The following is a 19,033-nucleotide window of genomic DNA, read 5'->3' on the forward strand; positions in this document are numbered from 1 at the left end:
TGACTTTTATTGAGCAAATATTGTTATTTTAACATGTACACATTGTACATGTAACTGTATAGTGTAGATTGAGAAAACAAACCAATTTCAAAATTCCCTGAAATACCCTGGCGGGCATCTTTTCCAAGCTAAGACTATCTAAAGGAAGATCATTTGGCTTTCTCAGGTACAAAAAAGGAAACGCTGTTGGGACAGTTCATTTGTTAGGGCTTACTATAGTCTGGAACATTTTTTCCCCCTTTCTTATCTGTGCTCACATGTATCACACATAGATCTTCTCTCAATGAATATTCTTACAGAACTTTGTCTAGAACTCCATTTCTTCTAATTATCATCTCTTCCCTTGTAATTATTTATGGACATATTTTATTAGTTTATAAGCTCTTTGAAGTGGGGAGAATTTGTTTTTGTTTTCATATCCACAATACATAACCCTTGCATACTTAATTAAAAGGCAGCTAGGTGGTACAGTGGATAGAGTAACAGGACTTGGAGTCAGTACAACCTGAGTTCAAATCCAGTCTCAGATATTTACTAGAAGTCTGACCCTGAGCAAGTCACTTAACCTGTTTGCCTCAGTTTCTTCATTTGTAAAATGAGCTGGGGAAGGAAATGACACCCCATTCCACTTCTTCACCAAGAAAACTCCTAATGGGGACACAAATAGTCAAACATGACTGAAAAGACTGAACAAAAGCCACAAAAATCCAGATAATATCTAAGAGGCTAATAAAAATCTAAGCATGAACAGAACTGTATGTTACAATTGAATCAGGAGATCCCTATTCCTGGAAATCAATTCCTTTTTTTACTTTGTGGTCATTTCTTATGCTGTAGCCTTGGGGACTGATTTTTATCTCACATGTTACATGACTAACTGAAAGCTCTTTTTTCGCAACTGTGGATTTGGCATTGCTTGTGGGAAAATTACTCCACATGCTATTTTTTCCCTTTAATTTATTGACTTAAAGAGCTAAAATCCCTCAGTTCCCTCCCTTTTAAGAATTCATTTTCTGCCATCAGTGTCCCTAGGGCAAAATTTATCTTGAATGTTTGGGAATAATATAATGCACTTTAATGTTTTCATGCATCGCTGTTTTTCCAAAGCTTTTCATGGATTTTACATCCTGGCTAACTTGCTCAAGTACAGCCATGTTCTTTCCATAGGAATCTCAGCCACTGGTTGATATATCACAGCCAACTCACAATAAATTTTTTTGTTTTTTTTTTTTTTTGTTTTTAACAAAAGCAAATAACAAATTAGCTTCCATTTCAATCTCATTTTTATTCTTTATATGTGACCCATTTTGGTCCAGACAGACAGTAATTCCTTCATTCTTATCTAAAGATGACATAAGACAACATTTTTCCTTTCATTCTATTGGCATCTTAAAGTTCTCCAAATAGCTAAAAATATCTCATACTCTTTTTGTGGAATCATATATTAAATTAGTCAAAAATACTATTGATGTTTGGCAGAGAACTGACTCTAATTAATCTTTGGTTAAACCAGAATGCTCGGGTTGAAATCAGGAAGACCTGGGTTAAAGTTCTGCCTCTAATATATGCTAACTATGTGTCCATGGGTAAGTCACTCAACTTCTAAGTACCCTCCTAAGATTACAAGTAACAGACGTACCTCCTATTTGTAGTGAGGATACTTTTCATACTAGAAGTTCTTCTTCACTGATGACATTACAGATCCACAATAAAAAATATTGCTATCATAATGTCACAAGGAATTAGATACAAGTATTTCCTTTCATGAAATAAATACATATTAGTGACTAAAAGAAATGTTTGATTTGTCATGTGGGGGGGATTAAGCTTTGTTCAGATATCATTTCCATTTCCCATTTATTATTTTTATCATTGTTGTGGATAATAGTTTCTCAGCTGACTCAAAGCAATTATTTTTTGATGGCACCCTACAGGTTTTGTGAATTACTGCCACTATGGTCACTAGAAAAATTGCATATTTCTGTTTACTCCAGTTTTTCTTGAAAATCTGTCCTTAGGATTTCTAGGGCAAAGCTAAATCAGGTGGTGTTCCCACGTAAGAACACTGAATTTAAGACAGATGATTTAGAATCAAATGAAGTCTTTGCCACTTACTTCATGGCCTTGAGTAATTTACTTCATTTGAGTTTCCTGATTTATAAAGTAAGAAGACTGGACTATAGGCACTTTAACTTCCTTTACAGCTCCAAACCTGTGCTCCTATGGTCCTGGGGGAAAATCTCAACAGGGTGGTTGGAAAATAAGTTTAATACCCACCTATTGTGGATACAATGGAGCCCACAAAGAAAAAAGAATTGCTAAAATCCCAATTGTTATGGTCAACCTCTGTTGCATTTCCTAGGGGATATACTCCTCTTCGGACTGCATGAGTCAGATTCTGTAATTAAAAAAAAAAAAAGCAATCTTTAAATTTAAATCTACTTGTGATTTTTATAGGAATCAGGTGGGCATAATGAATAGGACATTGAATCTGCAACAAAGAGACCTGAATTCAAATCCCACTACAAGTCATTGGCAGGTCACTTAAGTCCTCAGAACCTGGACTTCCTTATTCATCAAATGTGGATAATAATCATATTACTGAATTTACAGGATTTTTGTGTGGAATTTTTCAATCATTTCAATCACATCTGACTCTCCATGACCCCATTTGAGGTTTTCTTGGCAAAGATACTGGAGTGGTTCACCATTCCTTCTTTAGCTCATTTGACAGAAGAGGAAACTGAGGCAAACAGGGTTAAGTGACAGCCAGGATCACACAGCTGGTAAGTGTCTGAGGCCAGATTTGCATTCAAGAAGATGAGTCTTCCTAACTCGAAGCCTGGCGCTCTCTTCACTGTGCCACCCACTACCCTTTGTGTGGAGAATTAGTTGCAAAACCTCAAAGCACGATATAAGATAAAAGTCCTGATTTCTTGTTTCTATTGTTATCCTTTATGGTAATAATGGAAAATTGAGGCCTTTGTCAAATTTAAATCTCAAAATAGCTCTTGGAAATTGGATGGAAGGGTCATTAAAAGTTGAACTAAAATGCTAGCTATCTTACCTACCTCAGGGGAGATGACCCTGAAAGGAACTGTGTATCAGAGTAAGGCATGGTAATGATGGGAACAAGGTGTTTGAGTAGGTTTTTATTATTAAAAGTCTGTGAACAGGATATCTATAGATTTTGTGGGATGAATAATATATTGGTAGGTGTAGTCATTTGCAAGGTTAATTTAGAGTCAGCCAAAGAAATGGAAATCATTTTCTCAGAAAACCCAGATTGAATTATAATGAGCTATTTGCATCCTGGTGGGACTACCCTAACTGCTTTCCTCCAACCGTTATTTAGGACTGTTGTCGTTCAGTCATATCCAATTCTTCTGAGCCCATTTGGGGTTTTCTTGGCAAAGATACCTGAGAGATTTGCCATTTCCTTCTCTAGCTCATTTTACAGATGAAGATCTGAGGCAGACAGGGTTGAGTGACTTACCCAGGGTCACATGGCTAGTAAGTGTCTGAGGCCAGGTTTGAAATCAGGCCTTCCTAACTCCAGACCTTGCACTCTATTTAAATGCCCTGTATTTAAGATGAGATTGCCCTTAACATTTACCTTTAACTTAACATAACTGAAAAACCTAGAACAAGAAACAAAATAGTCTTATAAAATTTTCATCCATCAAAGTCCAATTCACATTGTTAACTTTCAGGATGTATTGTAGATTTGTAGCTCTTTCCCTCCCTAACTACCACCAAATATGGAATCCTGAAAACTATACCCAGGTTGAAGGAAGGCCTTGGGTCAACATCTGTTTAAAACCACAGCCCACCCTTCTGACCAATGTTTCTCTTTTGCCAAACCAAAATATACAACAATGTGAAGCACAAATATTTACTTAAAACAGAAGAGTAAGGTAAATAGCCATGACAATCCCCCCTCAATGCACCCCTATACACAAGGTCACATCCTCCCACAGATTCTCATACCACTAATGGAAAAAAAAATATGAATAAGGAACATACATAGCCAGAGGACATGTGTGAGAAAGGAAACACACATAGAGAACCCACATGGGAGGTGGAACACATGAATCCAGGAAACTTATGTAGCCAAGAAACACATATATGAGAGAATACATGTACCCTAGCCAACTCACACCCCCAGGACTGTGATACAGCTGGAATATTTCTTTTCCTCTAACACTGCCAACTTGTTGCTTCTTCATACATAGAATTACTTAGATCAGGGAAGGGAACCTGTGGGCAGCCTTGAGGCCACATGTGGCCCTCTAGGTCCTCAAGTGTGGCCCTTTGACTGAATCCAAACTTCACAGAACATATTGGATTCAGTCAAAGGGCCACACTTGTGGACTAGATCATCAGTTGTTGTGGCAAAGTCATCTGTCAGGCTTTCTCCACTAAGGCACTTTCTGTGCTATATTTGTAGTTGTTAGTGCTATCTGCTAGGCTGTCTTCCCTTATTATATGGGCTATGTGGTCTCTTCCCCATATGGCAGTGTCCAGAACTATTTTACCTCTTTTGTGAGTCAGACACATCCTAAAGCTAATAGGTCAAGACTATCTTTAATTGCTTTGCTTATGCCTCAGCGGTCACCATTAACCCTTACCTGTCTGATATTTGGGTTAGGGTAAGAAAATATTTTAATTCCCATCATATCCCTAGAAAATGTTACTAACCTTGCAAATGATCCTAGAGCTTTCCTTTGGTAAGAATGAAGGGTTAAGATGGTGCTTGCAGCATTTGTCTTGGATTACTATAATTGTCCCCAACTCACTCATTTTCCCTATTAGATGCTAAAGGTTCTTTATCTTGGAAATAATAACTTCTCAATGATTTAGGTGCCAGAATCTAGGTATAAGTTATATGGTTTACATAATATAGAATTTACAGAAAATCTCAGAGAGTTCCCTCTTTTCCCCTGATCCTCATCCCACATCACTCATATGCCTTTTGCTTCTCTCCTCCTTCTGTTTCACATGAATAAGTGGTCATTTTCCTTGCCAAGGCAAACCTCATACATGCACAAGTGATCCCATTCCATCTTGTCTTTGCCAGAAGATTGCCCACTTTATAAGCCCCCCTCTCTCACTAATGTTCAGTTATGCTTTTGGGGCAGCTAGGTGGTACAGTGGATAGAGCACCAGTTCAGGAGTCAGGAGGACCTGAGTTCAAATCTCACCTCAGACACTTGACACGCATTAGCTGTGTGACCTTGGGCAAGTCACTTAACCTCAATTGCCTCATCCTGAGTCATCTCCAGTCATCCTGACGAATATCTGGTCACTAGATTCAGATGGCTCTGCAGGAGAATTGAGGCTGGTGACCTGCACAATCCTCCCTCACTCAAAGCAAAGTCAAGGGCAAGTCATGTCATTATCTCTCTGATGGCATGGTCTTCTTTGGCAACAAAGGATGAACGCACACATGCTATTACCTAAAACTCTTCACCATCCTCAAAAACTTTCTATTGATCCATTCATCCCCACTAGCTATTGTCCCATTCTTCCCCCTTTTGTGACTAAACTCAGAAGATTGTCTACAATAGATACTTTCACTTCTTTTCCTGTCACTCTCTTCTTAACTTTTTGCAGTCTGGCTTCTGACCTCATCAGACCTATCTTCACAGTTACCACAACCTCTTAATTATCAAATCTAATGACTTTTCCCAGCTCTTCATCATTTTTTTTTAACCTATCTCTGCCTATAATATGATGGATCCCCCTCTTTTTCTGGTTTCTCTCCTCTCTAGGTTTTCATGACCTTGCTCTCACCTGTAAGCTCTTTTTCTGTCTCCTCTGCTGGATATTCATTCACCTAGGTCACACCTGCTAACAGTGGGAGTCCCCCAAGGCTCAGTCCTGGGCTACCTTCTCTTCTCCTGTATTATTTCACTTGGTGATCTCATCAGCTCCCATGGTTTCGATAGTCATTTCTATGCCTATGATTTTCAGATCCTCTTGTCTATCCCTAACCTCTCTCTCTCAATCTCTAGTCTAACATCTCCAGCTCCCCCATTAAGGGCCCAGTTACCCAAGCTCACCAGTCAGATGTCATTCTTGACTACACACTCTCTTCCCTTCAATACTTAATACTGATTTAGATGTCAGGATCTAAGAATAAGTTATATATATTGTACCGAAGTAAGTGACTAAAAGAAACTCTTAGAGAGCTTTTTTAATTCCCTGTTCCTCATCTCATATCACTCCACTGCCTTCTATATATTCTGTAGTGTTGGCTAGTACATGCCAAGTGGCAATTGTAGGCTAGTTGTTTTGTGATGGGCACTTGAAAGCAAATATGTCTGTTGACTTCTAGGGTAGTAGAGGCTCCTAGCTCTCAGTGAGCTGAGTGAGGATTACCTGTATTTGGATTAGGTCATAATGTTTCTGGAGATCCTTAGGGGAGTCATTGATAAACTGGAAACCATGACTCTGATATGTCCAGACCTAGAAAGTATCTACACTAATTGGGGCTAAATCTAGCTATTTCAAGGTACTGGAAAAATATAGAGGTATAGGTGCATATGTCTTTACCTTGTATAGGCATTAATCTGGAACTAAATATTTAACAGTCCTGACAATCCATGCTGCCTGTGTGAAGTCTACAAGAAGATATAAGATGATGATGGTAGAGAACATCAAGTAAGTCCTAAACCCTTCAGTTCAATGGTGAGTAGAGAGAAGTTCAATTCTGAAGGTACTCTAGTGTCTGATGGATGGCACTAGATAGATAATTTGTGGAAGAAATGTATCTGTGCATTCCTACTGCATGAGCAGATATGGACTACATCCAGAGAGTAATGCATATGTTATTTCCAAAGGTCAAACCACCCCTCCCTTCATTAAGATATGTATGACAAAACTTGCATAACTTTGTTATTAACTGCCAGAGGCAAAATAGAAGTTGAAAAGAATCAATTGAAATGTTGGAGAAGCTGTGAGAAAATTGGAACACTAATGCATTGTTGGTGGATTTTGTGAATTGATCCAATCATTCTGGAGAGCAATTTGGAACTATGCCCAAAGGGTAATCAAACTGTGCATATTCTTTGATCCAGTAATACCACTATTAGGTCTCTATTCCAAAGAAATCATAAAAAAGGGAAAAGGACCCACATGTGCAAAAATATTTATAGCAGCTCTTTTAGTGGTGACAAAAAATTGGAAATTGAGCGGATGTCCATCAACTGGGGCATGGCTGAATAAGCTGTGGTATATGAATGTAATGGAATACTATTTTTCCATGAGAAATGATAAGCAGACAAATTTCAGAAAAACCTGGAAAGACTTATATGAACTGATGCTGAGTGAAGTATGTAGAACCAGAAGAACATTGTACACAGTAACAACAACATTGTGTGATGATCAGCTATGGTTGACTTTGCTCTTCTCAGCAATACGATGAGCCAAGACATTTCCAAAAGACTCTTGATGAAAAAGAGAAAGAATTGTGGAGTCTGAATACAAATCGAAGCATACTATTTTCAGTTGTCTTTTTTTATTTTTCCTTTCTCATGATTTTTCCCTTTTATTCTGATTCTTCTTTCTCAACATGACTAATGTGGAAATATGTTTAACATGATTGTACATGTATAATCTATATCAAATTGTTTGCTGTCTTGGGGAGGGGAAAGGGAAAGGAGGGAGAAAAATTTAAAACTCAGACTATTACAAAAATGAATGCTGAAAGCTATCTTTACCTTATTTAGCTGTGTGACCTGGGCAAGTCATTTAACTCCAATTGCTTTGTGGAGAAGAAAAGGAAAGACAGAAGAAGAAAAAGAGGAAGAAGAAGAAGGAAGGAAGAAAACTATACATGTAACAGGAAAAAAATAAAACACTGTAAAGGGAAAAAATTTGAAAAATAAACTTTCAACTTTCACTTTTAAAAAAAGAAGAAAGGAATTCACCCTCTACAACCCAATCTGGAAGGTAGAAAGGAGACTTTTTACTGAGGCAGAGTAGGCTGACCCAGGTGGGTAGGGAGATGCCTGAATAACAAAACAGATGAAAATACTGATTAGCTTTCAGGCATGTGAAAGATCAGGAATACCACCTTTAAGGAAGAATAAGTCATGACCACATTACAGTCATAGATTAAGCTGCCACAACAGTCAGTGATGGCTGTAAATAACATCTTGGGAGAGGAAAAAAAACATGATGTCTCCAGAGGAATCGCATTGCAGAGACAGAGTAGATCAACAAGGCATAGTCAGTTTCTGTGAGATGCAGGTATGAAAGTTGCTTCAGGAACAATGCAGCCTTAAGAGAATAAGCTATCTGACAAGTGTTTCCTCCTCCACACCTTCATGTTTTGGTTGGGGTGGCAGTGAGGTGACAGAATGCAGAATGATTCTGCCTCTGGATTTTCCCTTACGGTTTACTTTGTTATTCTGCCCTAATTAAGCACTTACTTTTGATGACATTTCCCACCTGGTCTATTGGCAGAGGAAAGTGTACGTTTCTGCAGTTGTATTTGCATAGTCAAAATTAGCCAAAGGCGACATGGTGATTTGAGAGCTGGTGGTGAAGTCAGGAACACTTGGTTCAAGTCTCACCTCGGATAAATACTGGCTCTGTGATCCTGGGCCAGGTTAAATCGTAACCTCTCAGTGCCTCAAGCAATTCAGTAAAACTATAAGCTGAAAAGAAAGTGTTTATCTGGGTACACAGAAGTCACTCACTGGAAACTCTCTCTATCCATGAATCACTAGCCTGGTCAAAAAATAATAATGATAATTAATAATAATATCTAAAATTTGCATAGCACTTATTATATGCCAGACACTAGGCTAAGTGCTTTATAATTATTTCATTTGATTCACAACAACCCTAGAAGGTAGGCGCTATTATAATCCCCATTGTATAGATGAAGAAACTGAGGCAAATAGAAGTTAGGTAACTTGCCCAGAGTCACACAGCTAGCTAGTGTCTGAAGTCAAATTTGAACTCAGGTCTATCCTGACTCCAAGCCTGGTGCTCTATCAACTGTGCCAGCTGTTGGTCAGTGATTTTCAGTTGTGCCCAACTCTTCCTGATCCCATTTCGGGTTTTCTTGTCAAAGATACTGGAGTGGTTTGCCATTTCCTTCTCCAGATCATTTTACAGTTGAGGAAGCTGAGACAAGCAAGGTGAAGTGACTTGTCCAGGGTCACCCAGATAGTAAGGGTCTGAGACCCAATTTGAATTCAGGTCTTCCTGACTTTCATGCCTGGTATTCTATTCATACATATATACATATGCGCTATATATGTGAGTATGTATGTATGTATCTTTTGTGTGCATGTACCTGTGTATATGTATATATGTGTGTGTGCATGTATATGTATATATGTATGTATATGCACATACATATGTATATTGTATATTTATATACATATATATTCATGCATATATCTCAAAGAATTACAGAGTGGAGTGTGTTACACATGTAACAAGCATCATGGTGGTGAATGGTCATTCTTTCCAACCCTTCTGGGGCATAATCCTGAAATATCTCCCACAAAATAGATTCCCCACTTAGGGAGAGCCTTGCTCACTCTGTAGTAGGTCACACCTTGTGGATGACGACTTCCTAGATTCCCTGTTCTACTTTAACCTGCAGCTGTGACACATTTCTGCCCAACTTTTGTACACTACCTAGTGTAGTACGCTGTGCCTATAATTGTTAAATAAATATTTTAAGAATACAGTCAAGATTGTAATGAATCTTTCCCTTTTCCCTTGCAGGGATATTTTTTTCTTTCAAGTTTTCTATCTTCTTTCCTTTGCCTGAACCGAAGAGACTTGAGGCTAGTTTAATAAAAATTGTAGGATGTCTTAGAAACCTTGGTTGTAAAGGATAGCATGATACTCTAATATTTACATGCATTACAGAATGGGAATATTTAATTAGCTGTTAAGAACATTTCACATTTGACTAGGTCTGGAAAGGTGGCAATTCCTCCTTTCATTATTGATTAGGTTACAACAGCAAATAACCCAACTTGTTCTCATCACTCACATTTCTGTGGTATTCTGAGTTTTAAAAATGCTTTTCTTATTACATCTCTCTGAGATAGAGTAGTTTTTGCATTATCTCCGTTTTACAGATGAGGAAAGAGCTTTGGAAAGGTTAAGTTTTTATTGAAGGTCACACATCTGGTCTTCCCTAGGTCTTCTAAATCCACCTCTCTTTCAACTATATCACATGGTTTCATTCATACATTTTAATCCTGTGATACTTAATGTCACAGTTATAGCTCAGCTCCCTCCACCCTTATTGTGAGGATATTAACATTTCTTGGAGTTGGAGGAGGAGTGTTGATAAATACACGCTGAGAAGGAAATTGGTTGTTCTTTATTAAATAAGAGTGGCTATTAAAGTCCCATCTTATAGCTATCTTCCTTGGTCTTTCTTTTCCATTATCTAAAGAGACCACCCTGAAATGTCTGTACCTACCAGTACTTTTTCTCCCTAGCTTTCCTTTCTATCTCCTGGGTTTACTGCTTCTCTCCTGTTTGTCATTTCACCTGGCATTCTTGGTAAGGTGACTTGAAATTAGAATGATTTCCATTTGAACCTTGACCTCTTCCTGTAATAATCAAGTGCTATATGTTAACCAAAACAGCATAAAAAATGATTGCAGTTTGATTTAGATGGCAAACAGATAACCCAAAGAGAGTTTCTAAAAACAACAACCAAAAAATTTCACATTCTAGAATATAGGACTGAAGAGTGATACCCAGGGCACATGACAAGGGCTATAAGAGAACAGCAATATTAAAATAATATGTCCAGTAATATATTGCTACTCAGAAACTAAACGGGGGCAAATTTTAGTTCTATGGTACTCTTAAGCCTCCTCTTTCAGAATATCCCAGGTGATGGAATCAGGCAGGAGTGACCCAAGTTCCTATATTCCTGTCTTTACTACAACTTGATTCTCCAACAATTTTATCTCTGTCGCCATTTCAGATTTAAAAACAACAGAGACCTTGTAGGTCATCTAGTCCAACTCCCTCCACTACTACCCTTTTGCAAAGGGGGAAGCTAAGGTTTCTATTTCTTCCTCTTTTGTTTTTCTCTTTTTTTCTCCCAAGTTTCCCACTTCCCTCCTCTACTATCACCACTACCGCTACCACCACCACCACTGCTACTACTACTATTACTACTACTACTACTACTACTACTACTACTACTACTGCTACTGCTACTGCTACTGCTACTACTACTTTACTACTACCACCTCTCTCCAGCACACCTATTTCTCCCTCTTACCTCCACAAATTGTTCAACGTCTTCTGGAGTGAGATCATCAAGTTTTCTCAGGAAAGCAGCTTTCATTTCATACACTGATGTTTTCAGTTCTCTCTCAAAGTCAGTCTCCAGGGCTTGGAATATCAGAGATCCTAATAGTAAATAGGTAAAATAACTAACCAGCAGTAGGCTGATCTGGATTTTAGAGTCACCCATGGCTTTCTGCAGAGCTGGTTTCACTGGGAACCAGGGACAAAGAGTCTCAAATCTCTTTAATGTAAAACTACTTCCTCCCCCAACCCCTTTAAAAAAAAAAGCAAGACCCAAGAGAAAAGGCCTTCCTAGACACAGAATCTAAATGGCTTTTTGTCTTCAAGTATAACTTTAAACAAATATACAAAGGATACCACTTTCATAATATTAATGGAAAAGGTAAATTGAACTCTTCCTGACCAGGGACTTCCTTTATCCTGTGAAATATTGAATTTCTCAATTCCCCTGCCCAGTGGGTCAGGGTAAAGTGGGGGAGGGAACTTGGCACCAGACCAGAAGCTAGTTCACATAAACTAGTGGCATAGACTTTCTAGAGGCTGGAGGACGTGAATATAGTGGTTGTTCTTAGGGGCACTTTCTATGTTGATTTTTCAAAAGAAACAAGTCTATTATGTTGTTTTCGGGCTAGCCAGTGGATTAATTTTTGACTCTCACTTCTATAGAATCCTGCCTTGATTGGGCCAGAAAGAGGGAAGGGGTTTTGGGGAAGAGAAAAAGGCTTGGTGACCAATAAGATGAAAATGTAACTCCTCAGCAAAACTGAATTTGGCAATAAAGCAGGGAGATAACTGTTTGGCTCTACAGCTAGAAAATTCTTTGGGGGGAGGGGTAAGGGAGTGTGCTCCAATGGCTTCTCCATTAATATGAGATTAGTCTCCTTTACATATTTATTTAAAATTTAACTTGAAAAGAAGAACTTGTTTAGAATATGTGTAGAAAAGCCTTTTCTCTTGGACCTTGTTATTTTTTTTAGGGGATTGGAGGAACAAGTTTATATTAAAGTGACTTGAGAGTCTCTGCCTGGTTCCCACTGTTGTGGGCTCTAAAGGAAGCCATGAGCAGTGAATGCCCAGTTGCTTAAAAATCTGGGTTTTAAGTCTTAATCCAAATACAACCTCAAGGATTAGTTGAGTCAATTGAAGTGCTATGAGGCCAGACCAATTCCTTCTTCACTTTTTTCTATTTTGCTCTGCTAGAGTACCCTAAAGACTGGCTCCTCTAATCCCTGAACACTGTAGTAACTACACTGACCAGAAGCCCTGCCCGGCTGAGATCCTCTGATGAACACATGACTCTAACTAGACCAGACTCTTTAGGTACTGCAACGTATCTCACAGTTTCACCCTCGTAGAGTTTAATATCCTGAAGGTATCTCTGATATACTGCATTGTGATCTAGTAATACACTAAATGATAATTTTAAATAACAACATTCCTTTTGTTTGCTGTTGGAAGCTTGACAACCCTATATGTGTGATATGATTTGATGATATTCTATATTAAAAACTATCTTTAAAGATATGGAAGATTCAGATTGGTTATTTTTGCTAAACTGTTGGGTTTTTTTTTCTTGTTGATTCCTTGTTACAAAAGACAGCCAGTTAGGTAAGAGAGGGGGAAGATATGCTTGGAAATAAAATAGATTTTAAAAAAAAGATACTAAAAATTAAATATTTAGGAAAAATGGAAGACCATTAATGGAGTCTAGGATCACATTAGGTTTTTTTTAATCTGTCACGTTACATTGCCATTAAGTTTGCAATCTCCAGTTCTCCTTCTACCCCATCTTGTTTTTGTGAAATTCTTTTCAAGCCTAAGTATACATTTTCATATTTATTCCTATTCAGATTTATCCTATTAAATTCAACCCAGTGATCTAGCTCATAGAGAACTTTTTGGATCTTTATTCTGTCATCTGGTATATTACTTATCTCAGCTTTGTTATATTCAGATCATATAAGTGTGATATTTCTGCTTTTATCTAATATAGTGGTAAAATGTTAAATTGTGAAGTACTTGGGATAGATTCCTGGGATACACTAAAGACCATCCTCCAAGCCCCAAAGAGTAGTCTTTCCTTGTTTAATTTCAGCTTCAGATCTACATAACAATGTTCTCATTTAGTTCAAATTTCTTTAGCTTTTCCACAAGAATGGTAGGATTTTAAAACTAGTATGTTTTGAAAGTCCAGGTAAACTCAAACTGTGGGATTCCTCTATTCTAGTAACTGTCAGAAAAGAAGGTAAGCTCAGATTGACATGATCTGTTCTTGATGAAGCCTTGCTTGGCTTCTTGTGATCAGTACTTCTTGTTCTAAATGTTCATGAACCACTCCTTCAGAATGTTCTGAAATTGTTCTAGGAGTTGAAGCCAAGCTCACTGGACTATAGTTCTCATATTCCATTCTCTTAAACTTTTGAAAAATCAGAACAACATTTTTGATTTAGTCTAGCAGCATGTCCTCTCATCAAGGATAGCTAGGTACTCCCTTTCTCCCTAACACCTTTTGGGTCTCCAACTCCCACTGGCCATTTTTCATCTGTCCTTTGTAGTCCAAAGATTATACTCTTTTTTTTATTAGTTTATTTTTAGTTTTCAACATTCACTTCATAAGTTTTAAATTTTTATCTCCCCCTTCCTCCCCAAGATGGTGTGCAATCTGATAGAGCCTCTACACATACATTCCTATTAAATACATTTTCAAATTAGTCATGTTGCATAGAAGAATCATAAAGAATTGGAGAAACCATGAGAAAGAAAAACAAAACAAAGAAGAAAATAGTCTGCTTCACTCTGCATTCCAACTCCATAGTTCTTTCTCTGGACGTGGTTGGCATTTTCTATCCTGAGACTTTTGGAATTGTTTTAGGTCCTTGCATTGCTGAGAAAGGCTAAGTTTATCAAAATCAGTCAAAAGATTATACTCTTTGAAAGTAAAAAAGAGAAACAAAGCAAGAATTGAGTAGTTCTGTCTTCTCTCCATCATACGTGATCAGTATCCTAGTACTAGACAGCTGTTATAACCCATTTTTGTTGATAATCTCCCTTAGCCTCCACCACATATACATCCAGCACACACACACACACACACACACACACACACACACACACACAAACACAAACACACACACACTCAAAGAATTCTGTTTTATTATGCTTACCACTCCTTGCCAGCCTCAACTCATCCTAAATTTTAGCTTTGCTGACACCATTCCTATAGGATCATGGAACACATTTGTATTTATCCTACCCTCCCTTGTTTCCAATTTCTACATATGTCTTATTCAATTAATTTCTTTTGTATCTACGTTGTATCCTTTAACCATCTCCCCTTTTCCAAAGCAGTGGAAGAATCATTTGGTTTTTTTTTTTTTGAATGTCATGTTTAAACTACAAACATCTAGTTACAAATTAAGTAATTTACTAACTAAACTTCAATTATTACTCATCACTACTTAACCCAAATGTGGTCTTCCTTATTCTTTTTAAAGAAGAAACATTTAGGTTGTGGTTCCAGAAGTCAAGAATACAGAGTGATTGGTAATTTCTATCTCCCTCCTCTTGTTGACTTTGACAAGCCCAGAGAATATCTTCCTGGGAAAAATCCTGGAACAGTGGGAGCAGCAGAAGGGGTAAACAGCATCTTAGCCTGGGAGGCTAGAAAGATCTCTAAGGAGGGTTCCTCTTGCTGTGGCCAAAGGCAACCAGTGAAGGATCAGAGCTGTCCCAGACAGCCCCACCTCAAAAAACCAGGAGAAGATCCTGAACCCCAGGAGGGTGAAGCCAACACCGCCAACACCAGGACCCCAGCTGTGCCTCAGCACCTCAGTGGAATCGGGAAGACACTAGAGCAGACTTAATGAGCTAGCTCCAGGGTAACTGCGGGAAACCCAAAAAGACCTAACCTCCCTCTGCTTTCAAACACCAGCCAGTTCAGCACCAGGAAAGCTGTAGCATTTTAGTTTCTAGCTGAAAGAACCAGAGGCCTCAACATACAAAACCTCAAGTTTTAGGCACAAGATCTGTGGGACAGAGCTCTCTGTATCACAGACACAGAGATCTATCTTAAAAGCCAGGAAAAGGGTTATTATCATGAGTAAGAAGCAAAGCAGAAAAGAAAAGACCATAGACTCTTTCTATGGGAAAAAGGACCAAAACACAAATACCAAAGAGGTCAGCATTGAGACTGTACTCCCATCTGAAACTTCAGAAGGGAATATGAATGGGTCTGAAGCACAAAGAGCCTTCTTGGAAGAGCTCAGGAAGGATTTTAAAACCCAGATTAGAGAAATAGAACTAAAACTGATCAATGATTTTAAAAATATGAAAAAAGAATTTGCTGAAGAGAATAACTCCTTAAAAAGGAAAATTGGACAAATGGAAAAGTAATTACAAAACATAACTGGTGAAAATAACTCCTTAAAAGGAACAATTGGACAGATGGAAAAGGAGATACAAAAGTTAACTGTAGAAAACAATCTGATAAAAAATAGAATTGGGCAAGTAGAAACTAATGAATCTATGAGACATTAAGAATCAGTCAAACAGAATCTAAAGAATGAAAAGATAGAAGAAAATGTAAAATATCTAATTCAAAAAACAACTGACCTGGAAAATAGACCCAGGACAGAAAATCTAAGGATTATTGGTCTACCAGAAAGCCATGATGAAAGAAAGAGTCTGGACAACATCATCCATGAAATCATCAAGGAAAATTGCCCAGAAGTCCTAGACCCAGAGGGTAAAATAGTCATTGAAAGAATCCACCATTGACCTCCTGAAAGGGACCCCAAACTAAAAACACCAAGGAATATGGTTGCCAAATTCCAGAACTAGCAAGTGAAGGAGAATATACTGCAGGTCTCCAGAAAGAAACAATTCAAATATCATGGAGCTACAGTCAGGATCACACAGGACCTTGCAGCTTCTACAATAAAAGACAGAAGGAATTAGAATACGATATTCTGTAAGGCAAAGGAGCTGGGAATACAACCAAGGATTAATTGCCCAGCAAAGTTGAGCATAATATTTCAGGCAAGGAGATGGACATTCAGTGAAATAAGGGATTTCCAGACCTTGCTGATTAAAAAGCCAGAACTCAACAGAAAATCTGATCTTCAAATGCAGGTCTGAAAAGAGGCATAAAAAGAAAACAGGGGGGAAAAAAAGAACTTGTTACACAATATGGGCAAACTGTTTTCATCCCTATAAGGGAAGATGATACTTGTTAATCTTGAGAACTGTATATTTATTATGAAATGTAAAAGGGATATACATAGATAGAGGAAGTGGGTATAAATTAAATGATGTGATGATAACAAATGTGATTTAAGGGTATGAAGGGATTGTAATGGGAGATGAGAAAAGGAGGAGCAGAACAAAATAAATTCCATCATAGGATGAGGCACAAAAATATATTACAGTAGAGGGAAAGCGGGGAGGGAGATGAGTATTGTTTGAGAGGTACTCTCATCTGATTGGATTCAAGGAGGGTACAACAAACTCAGTTAAGTATAGAAATACAATTAGGTCTGTAGGAAGTTGGGGGGGAAGGGAAAAAGAAAAGGGAGGGGAAGCTAAAAGGGAGGGAGGAAGTAGTAAGGGAAAAAGGGATTAAAAGGGGGGATGAAAGAAGGGAGGGAAGACTGAGAGAGGCAGTGGTCAAAAATTAAAATTATTGTGGAGAGGAAGGGAGAAGGGAGAACTAAAAGTGTAAACAAGGGGAAAGGGGATTGAAGGAAAGACATAAATAGTATTCATAACTATGAATGTGAATAGGATGAACTCTCCCATAAAATGGAGATGGATAACAGAATGGGTTAAAAACCCATAATCCAACAGTATGTTGTTTACAGGAAACACATTTGAAGCCAGGAGATACACATGGGGTAAAGGTAAAAGGTTGGAGCAGAATACATTGTGCTTCAACTGATATAAAAAAAGCAGGAATAGCAATCTGAATCTCAGACAAAGCAAAAGCAGAAATAGATCTAAGCAAAAGAGATAAGGAAGGAAACTATATCCTGCTAAAAGGTACCATAGACAGCAAAGCAATATCATTACTAAACATATATGCTCCAAGTGGTATAGCATCCAGATTCTTAGAGGAGAAGTTAAGGGAGTTACAGGAAGAAAGAGACAGCAAAACTATGTTAGTGGGAGACCTCAACCTCCCCCTCTCTGAACCTGATAAATCTAGCCTCAAAAATAAACAAGAAAGATGTTAAGGAGGTGAATAGAACTCTGGATAAGGTAGATATGATAGATCTCTGGAGAAAATTGAATGGGGATATAAAGGAATATAACTTTTTGTCAGTGGTACATGGCATATATACAAAAATTGACCATGTATTAGCCCATCAAAACCTCACAATCCAGTGCAGAAAGGCAGAGATAGTCAATGCATCCTTCTCAGATCATAATGAAATAAAACTTATATGTAATCAAAGGCCATGGAAACGTAAACCAAAAACTAACTGGAAACTTAACAATCTAATTCTAAAGAATGAATGGGCTAAACAACAAATTATAGAAACAATCAACAACTTCATTCAAGAGAATGACAATAATGAGACAACCTACCAAATTTTATGGGATACTGCAAAAGCAGTTCTTAGGGGAAGCTTTATAGCTTTGAATGCCTACATGAATAAAATAGAGAAAGAGGAGATCAATGAATTGGGCATGCAGCTGGAAAAGCTCAAAAAAGAACAAATTGAAAATCTCCAAGTAAATACCAAATTAGAAATACTGAAAACCAAAGGAGAAATTAATAAAATTGAAATTAAGAAAACTACTGACGTAATGAATAAAACCAGGAGTTGGTTTTATGACAAAATCAATTAAATTGATAAACCTTTGGTCAATTTGATTAAAAAAAGAAAGAAGAAAACCAAATTACCAATATCAAAAATGAAAAGGGTGAACTCACCTCCAATGAGGAGGAAATTAAAACAATAATAAGAAATTACTTTGCCCAACTGTATGCCCATAAATTCGACAATCTAAATGAGATGGATGATTATTTTAAAAGATACAAATTGCCCAAAGCTCCAGAAGAGGAGCTGGATACTTAAATAATTGCATCTCTAAAAAAGAAGAAACATTTAACATTTTTACTTCGGGTATTCTAGATATTAAAAAACATCCCACACCCTGGCATCTTCTAACTTTCAGGCCTTGGATTTCAACACTTCAAGGCCATATTACTGATTTCCTCAGGAGTTTTGATATCAAAAGACCTTAAAGACATCAAAAGTTTTCATGTTAATTTTATGACTTTTATTCAGCCTTTTATCTGTTCTATTTACCCCCTCCTCCAAGCAAAGGATATATCTATACCCTTTAAGGGCCTTCCTGTGTAGGGAAGATATAATGTGAAAGAAGGCAGGATTTTTTAATCCTAGGTCATTAGCTGTTGGAGACAGAGATTCTAACTTTAGTGAGTAGGAAGTTAAAAGGTTAAAAAATAGGTTTGAAATCTTTAGAACCTATATGGCTGTTCTATGTTTTATGAGCTTGGCTCCTGGGACAAGGAATCTCTTTTTAGAGAGAAAATACCTGTTATAGCCAAGAACTAATGAAATCTCTTCATGAAGGAGAAAAAGCCAAGCTGCTTTGTGCCATGGCCTGGTTTCATCTTAGCCCACCCTCTTAGGTGAAGTCAGTAGACTCTACTTGTCCCAGCACCACTTGGTCCACTGCATTTCTGCACACT

The 19,033-nt window shown here is 37.7% G+C and overlaps 1 protein-coding gene across 2 annotated transcripts in view; it reads right to left on the bottom strand.

Annotated features, from left to right (window-relative positions):
* The window catches only part of LOC140517792 (potassium channel subfamily K member 16-like), a 35,845-nt gene extending 24,084 nt beyond the window's left edge, over window positions 1-11,761 (bottom strand). The window contains exons 1-3 of one of the 2 annotated variants that reach the window (XM_072629335.1): window positions 11,671-11,761; window positions 11,285-11,415; window positions 2,278-2,398 (exon numbers count right to left, since the gene is read on the bottom strand). In XM_072629335.1, the coding sequence (XP_072485436.1) occupies window positions 2,278-2,398; window positions 11,285-11,350 (187 nt within the window). In that variant the 5' untranslated portion in view covers window positions 11,351-11,415; window positions 11,671-11,761. The other variant, XM_072629334.1, reaches the window with a different exon arrangement.
* Window positions 11,762-19,033: the final 7,272 nt, after the last annotated feature.

The sequence above is a fragment of the Notamacropus eugenii genome, chromosome 1 (genome assembly GCF_028372415.1).
Source record: "Notamacropus eugenii isolate mMacEug1 chromosome 1, mMacEug1.pri_v2, whole genome shotgun sequence".
Lineage (NCBI taxonomy): Eukaryota > Metazoa > Chordata > Mammalia > Diprotodontia > Macropodidae > Notamacropus > Notamacropus eugenii.